The 6269-nt window shown below is 42.7% G+C and overlaps 1 protein-coding gene across 1 annotated transcript in view; it reads left to right on the forward strand.

The window, feature by feature from the left end:
* LOC107298387 (zinc-alpha-2-glycoprotein-like) overlaps nucleotides 1–3212 on the forward strand; it is a gene marked incomplete at its 5' end in the record, with an annotated part of 7225 nt that extends 4013 nt beyond the window's left edge. Inside the window, 5 exons of the mRNA XM_029286512.1 lie at nucleotides 246–289; nucleotides 534–818; nucleotides 1323–1406; nucleotides 1827–1865; nucleotides 3178–3212. Of these exons, the coding sequence (XP_029142345.1) occupies nucleotides 246–289; nucleotides 534–818; nucleotides 1323–1406; nucleotides 1827–1865; nucleotides 3178–3212 (487 nt within the window). The remainder of the gene's footprint in view (nucleotides 1–245; nucleotides 290–533; nucleotides 819–1322; nucleotides 1407–1826; nucleotides 1866–3177) is intronic.
* Between the last annotated feature and the right edge of the window lie 3057 nt (nucleotides 3213–6269).

The following is a 6269-nucleotide window of genomic DNA, read 5'->3' on the forward strand; positions in this document are numbered from 1 at the left end:
AGTTGTCGTCAAGAGAGAGCTTGTGCTTGCTGCTCCATTTTAATAGAAGTAGCCTTAGTGTGGCTTATTTAGCAGGACTTCTTTGCTAAGGTGGAAGCTACGGTATGTCTGCTGTTTGATATTTTGCCTCTCTCTTTTGCCGCTCAAAGCAGCTGTCCTCTTTGGTGGTGCTGGAACTGACTTCTTGTCTCTGAGCACTTCTGAAGCTGTCTCTGTCACTGGCTGCTCATTGTTGGTTTTCTCAGATTCCAAATCTCAGCTCACCATGACAAAGCCCACCTGTGCGATGGTATGCACTAACTGTGCACCTAGGGCATTATATGATCTCTCTGCTCCATAATAAAGGGTACCCTAGCACTGGAAGAGGTGTGATAAAGGACACTCAGAAGGATCAAGAGACTGGAGGGTTTCCTCCTCAGGGCCTGAAGGGAGGGCAAAGTTGAAGTTATTTGAGAAGCCTTTTCCTGCTAGTGAAGTTCACATTCTACCCATGGAGATGCTCGGTATTTACTCTGATCCTGTCATTTCTGCAGAGCCCCCAACAGTGACGGTCATGAGTAAGGCAGAGGCCATCCAAACAGAAACTCACATCTGCCGAGTGGATGGTTTCTTCCCCAAGGATATCAAAGCAACGTGGAGGAAATATGGAGAAATCTGGCTGCAGGATACTTTGCATGGGTTGGTTGCCCCGAATTCAGATGGGACCTATCACTTCTGGCTCAGCATTAGGATCAGTCCCAGTGAACGGAATCAGTTCCAGTGCTGGGTCGAGCATGGCAGCCTGAAGAATCCCCTGAAGGTGGTTTTAATAGTGCCTGGTGAGTAGTTGGGAACAGTAGAAGGATGAAAAGGCAGAGGATTTCTCACCAAGGAGGAAGAAGAAACAGAAGGCCAGAGAACTTTAGCTGTGTTGCAGGCTTATTGGTAGCCCCAGAAAAAATCTAAGTCTCAGTGGATAGCTACTAAGTTTGACTTTATTTTGCTCAGCACTGTTTCCATCCTGGAATATCCCTCCTGCCATCTAGATCCCACACCTATTGTTGGAGTCAAAGACCTGAGCTGGAGGCTGTCTTCCCATCTATTACTCTCAGTGGTTGTAGCACAATAATTTTGCCCTTGAGAAAGATAGTATTACCTTGATAGGCAAGGTGTCTGTTCCTAGGTTATTCCAGGTTCATGAAAATGAACTTGTTTCTGCACTTTGGATTCTCCATAATAGAAAAACAAAAGTCTTTCCTATTTATCTTCAGATTTATCACATATATGTGCCACCCGTCTCACTGATAAGGCAAATTTTTCTTCTTCTTCTTCTTCTTCTTTAGTACCCCATCCATTGTCCATTATAATCATTGTTCTGGGAGCCATTCTCATGGTTGTACTTATTGGATGCGGTCTTTACTTATTTGGTAAGTAAATGGGGAATGCATGTTGTAGTTGGAGGGAATTCCTTACTGGGGAAGTCATAGAAGTCCACAACGCCTATTTTCCCTATGAGGGGTGTTCCACCATTTTTTTAGGTAGAAACAATTATATTCACCCCAAACATCCAATGCTTATGATGGGCACCTTAATTGTCTCACAGTGATTATTGGGGGAGGGTCAGAGAAGATGGGGGTTCCACTGAAGGAATGGGGCCTTTTCTTGATTTTTGGAAAGTCTTTCCCTTCCGCTATGAGGGTTGCCATATTGGCCAGTGACCCCTTCCCTTCCTGGGGCAGTGAGAAAATCCCTGAGAAACTTCTGTCCAGGACCTCTTCCTAGTCAGGCTGGATGACTCTTGCAATTGGGCATAATTTCAGTTCCATCTTTCTGATTTCTCCCTTTAGCTAAACGCATACTAGTGCAACATTCACAAGCATCTCCAGGTAGGTGGCCATGTATTTTATCTGGTTTTTACTCTGAAACACATGATTTGAATACGAAGGGTATTAACATCTGTCCTTTGCTATCTTCTGGTAAGGTTCAAATGATAGGCACTTAGGTTTTCTTGGGCAAGAACTCCATTCAAACTGTCTGTCCAGTGCAGGATGATTATTGAGCATTTCCAGAGGGCATTTGGGGATTTTTTCTCCAAAGTTGGCAAGCAGATTAGAGGTTAGGTAAGAACAGGGATTGATTCATGCACACAAAAAGCTGTGATATCAATTTTAATGTCATTTATTCATCCTTATACCAGACTACAATAAAGAAGCAATGTTTAGTCTATAACAAGCTCATCAACCACATTTTCTCTTTATTAAAACAACCCTACTTCAATAGTCAGAGTGGTCTACTCCCTGTTATTGGCTAGCTGATATCTTTCTTCCCGTTCTTCTTCAGCATTCCCAGAATCCTTCCTGATGATTTTTAAGAGTCTACAATCCCAGCTATTTCCTATGCAAAAGTAACCTATGCCATCCTCCTAATTTCTTTTCAACAAAAGTAACACAAAAGGGGATTTGGGGGAGGGTCTGCAGGAAAATGAGAACAAACAGAAAGCCACGACTAAAAGCAGGTTGCAACATGGCATCCTCTTGGACTGCCTGCAAAAGTTGGGGACTGGAGACATTGTTTTCATAGAATCGTAGGGATGGAAGGGACCTTAGAGGTCTCCTAATCTAACCCCCTGCTCAAGGCAGGAGCCTTATACTATCCCAGTTTTGCAGGGTTTGCACTCCAATCCAAGCAGACAGTCGAAAGATTTTCAAAGGGAAAAAACACAAGAAAGTCCAGTTGCCTTTTGAAAAGCACCTTTGGAAGATACTAAATATTGTTAAGAGACTAGATGGAGAGGAGCAAGGACAGATTAAACTTTTGTAAAATGAAGGTGCTAGTTATCAGTAAATATCTTGGCTATTTGGAAACTTCTATCTTGGTACTGACTATAGATAGGTCTGGCTTCATTTGAAGATACAAGCCTATGGCTTAGTCCTCCTGGAATCACAGCAGGAGATGGCTCTGCTCCACAGAAGGGAGCTTGGTCCACCTGCAGTTGGTGCACTAGTTATGGCCCTATCTGGACCAGGAAGCTCTGAGAGTAGTAGCTGATGCTATAGGTATCTGAAAATATGCCTGCCATTACTCAATGCAACTTCCAGGAGATCTCAACAACTCTGTCAGGACTTGTGAGAAAAAGCTGGAAAAGGATTTCCTTGTGGACATTACTTTCAATCTAATTCTCTGATTCTCTTCCTGCAGGTGTTAGAAGTTTCAGTACAGAATACTGTGAGTGAACTATTCCCCTTTGTGCATTTTTTCAATAAAATTAATGAGGCTAGAAGAAAACTATCTCTGTGGACACCGGCAAGCACTGAACTAAAATGGGGAGGATGGCATTTTTAGCTCCAGCCAGCAGACAAATCATAGCAATTTTGCCTGTGCTGGGCAAGCCAGAAAAGGGGAAATTGTGAAGTCAAATAGGGGAAAAGAGAGACATACGAATCCATTTCCAAGCCCAAAGGGGTGTTCAAAGAGGGGATAGAGGAAAGGGAAGCTGCTTCTGAGATGTTCCGCAAAATAGCAGAATTTTTTTGAATATTTTTCAAAAAAACATGAGATCTTAGATCTCCCCCCTCATAGGAAAAGCATATCTGGGTTTCCTTTTTGGTAATTTTCCTTTTTTCCTCATATGTACTTTATTACATAAAGGGATAGTCATCATTTGTGGATTTCTACTTCTGATACTTGTCCCCCTTACTGTTTTCCTGCATTACTTTGGTGAGTATGGCATCATTTCCTAGGAGGTGGGGAATTATTGATTGGAGCATAGTATTTCCATATGGCCTTTCCTTTTTTTTTTTTCCAGTCTCCCAGGGAAAATGTGAACAGCATGATCTGCTTTAAGAATAACCTCATCTAATATTCCTGCAATCTTTTGGATATTTTAGATTCTTCCCATTACCAGAAAGACAATGCTTGGTTTCAGAGACTTTCTCTTTTTCAAATTTAATTTTTAGGATCCATGCTGTTGCACTATATATTCTTGGGTGTATTTCTCAGCTGCTGTGTATTGGAGATTGTTGGACTTTCCATGTGGATCTGTGAGTAAATTGTGTATACAGTACATGTTCTGGAATGTGTGTGAGGGGGGGAGAAGAAGGGAGTCTGCATTTTTCTACAGTAATTAATTTCTTCCCAAGGGAGGGGGCTTACAGTATATAGTCTTTCACTTTGTGAATGTAGTCAGGCTTCTTTCCTTTATTATTATGTATTCTACTGTATACATATTTATCATTACTTCATTATTATCCCTGAAAGTCTGGCCTGAGATCCCAAAAGCTGGTGCAGATGTTCCTCTGCAGAAGTGCAACTACCAGGGGGTGAAAAGGAAACTCTTTGCTGGCATCTGGGCAGCCTGCCATAGCACATTTGGCTTGTCCAGCATAGCATTACCTGGACAGGGCAGGAGAGGGGAAAGCTTTAAAAAGACTGAGGACCTGTGAGTTGGGTAGGTGAAGTGGGAGCAAACCATCGGTGAGGGTTGGTAGACTGACGTGTTGTGTCTTAAGAGTTGGAGAGAAATTTGAAAGCTTCAAGTTTCAGAGAGGTCCAGGGCTTTTAGAAGAAAGATGAAGACCCTGAGATGATTGGGCTGGGTCACTTGGAATTGCAGGGCTTTGGCTACATAAAGTTTAATTAAAGATAAAATGTCCCCCCTCCCTAAAATGCTGCTTTCAATTAAAAAGAAGAAGAAAAGCAATTTTATTCTAACTTTTGGTTTTTTCTGCCTTCACTTTCACCACTTCCGCCCCACCCCTGGAAGAGGAAAAGGCTGTATCAATGTCTAGCAGTCAAGACTGAAAGAATATATATATAGTAAAAACAAATAAATACGAACACCAGGATAATATCAAACTAGGATTTGTTTTTAGGGACGCTGCTGTTCTTTCTATTGCTATCGCTTCTACACCAAACGCTGAGAACGTGGGAAAAACAACGCCAGGGTTCCCAACGAAAGCAATTCATCCACCCTTTACAGGACCAGAGGGGTATAGCGATAGAAAGAACAGGGGACCCCCGTTGGGAGTCTGTACACGAGCAAGAGGAACAAGAGAGCTAATTAAGGGTGGAGTAGAATCTAATACACATCTTGCAGAGTTTGGTGATGCAGGTGCAAGGATCACGAGCGATGGAAGATCGGAGTGAATGGCGGGAAGAAGGCTTTCAACATGCCTTGGGGCATCCCCTGAGAGGGGCAATGTCCTCCAACAGAAGAGTGGAGACAGGAACGGGCGTGCTAAAGCCGTCCTGGATAAACATTCAGATCCATTTGACTGACCATCTTGGAAACACTCACACACGCGCAGGAGCAATGGGGCGAAAAAGCAAGAGGGTTTTATTGGATACACATCCTGCTAACAGCCTGCCAGGGATGGAACGGTTATGCCTTGGGGTAGAGACGAAGAGAGGGAATGAGCGAAAGTGTGTAGCACAAAGGGGTGGTTGGACGGTTGGGGAAAAGGAGGAGGGGGGAATAGCATCCCTAAAAATCATTGAGACTACAGCACATCGCCATGAGCAGGTAAGGGAAACGATTCGAAAAAAGGGGGAGGGAACAACGAATCTGGGTAATTGGATACATACGAAGAAAGCGATGGGCAAAAAGGAGAAAGGGGAGCAGCAGCCCTAGAAGTTAGTGGTGCAATAACAGACAGCGGGGTGGACAAGAGAGGGGATTGGAGAAAAGAAAGTGGATAAGGGAACTGCGGCTTTAAAAACCATCAAGGGAACAGTGATTATGTGCCTTCCAAGAATGAAACAATCAGAGACATAAGATGGACCGATGACTAGGTCCAGGAGCCATGCGCAAAATCGGCCGGCGTTATAAAAAAGGGAACTCCCATTGACTTGTTTCTGTGCTCTGATGATGTCGGCAGTGCTGGCCGATGAAAGCTCAGCATTTTATTAAACAAATCCTAGTTTGATATTATCCTGGTGTTCGTATTTATTTGTTTTTACTACATGGCATCACCCAGGATTCGAATTTTTAACCACAAAACATATAGGCTTAGAAATGTTTAATCTCTTCTTCCAAAGAGAAAAAAAAATCACAATTTTACATATTTGCTTTTTGCACAACCACAAGCAGACTCAATTTCTTTTTATGGTTGCTGGTAGATTTTGACAATTATTGGGACAGATCTCCATAAGAGCTTGCCACATATATCTGAAAGTGTCATGTACCTTGGGCTAAAAGTCAGTGTACTCAGAAAAAGCTTTTCATGTAAATAACTTAATAAAGGGGTTTGTTTTTAAGTTGTTTCTGATAAGTTGTCCTTGAATTTTGAATA

The sequence above is a fragment of the Protobothrops mucrosquamatus genome, unplaced genomic scaffold (assembly GCF_001527695.2).
Source record: "Protobothrops mucrosquamatus isolate PMUCROS unplaced genomic scaffold, P.Mucros_1.0 scaffold3933, whole genome shotgun sequence".
Lineage (NCBI taxonomy): Eukaryota > Metazoa > Chordata > Lepidosauria > Squamata > Viperidae > Protobothrops > Protobothrops mucrosquamatus.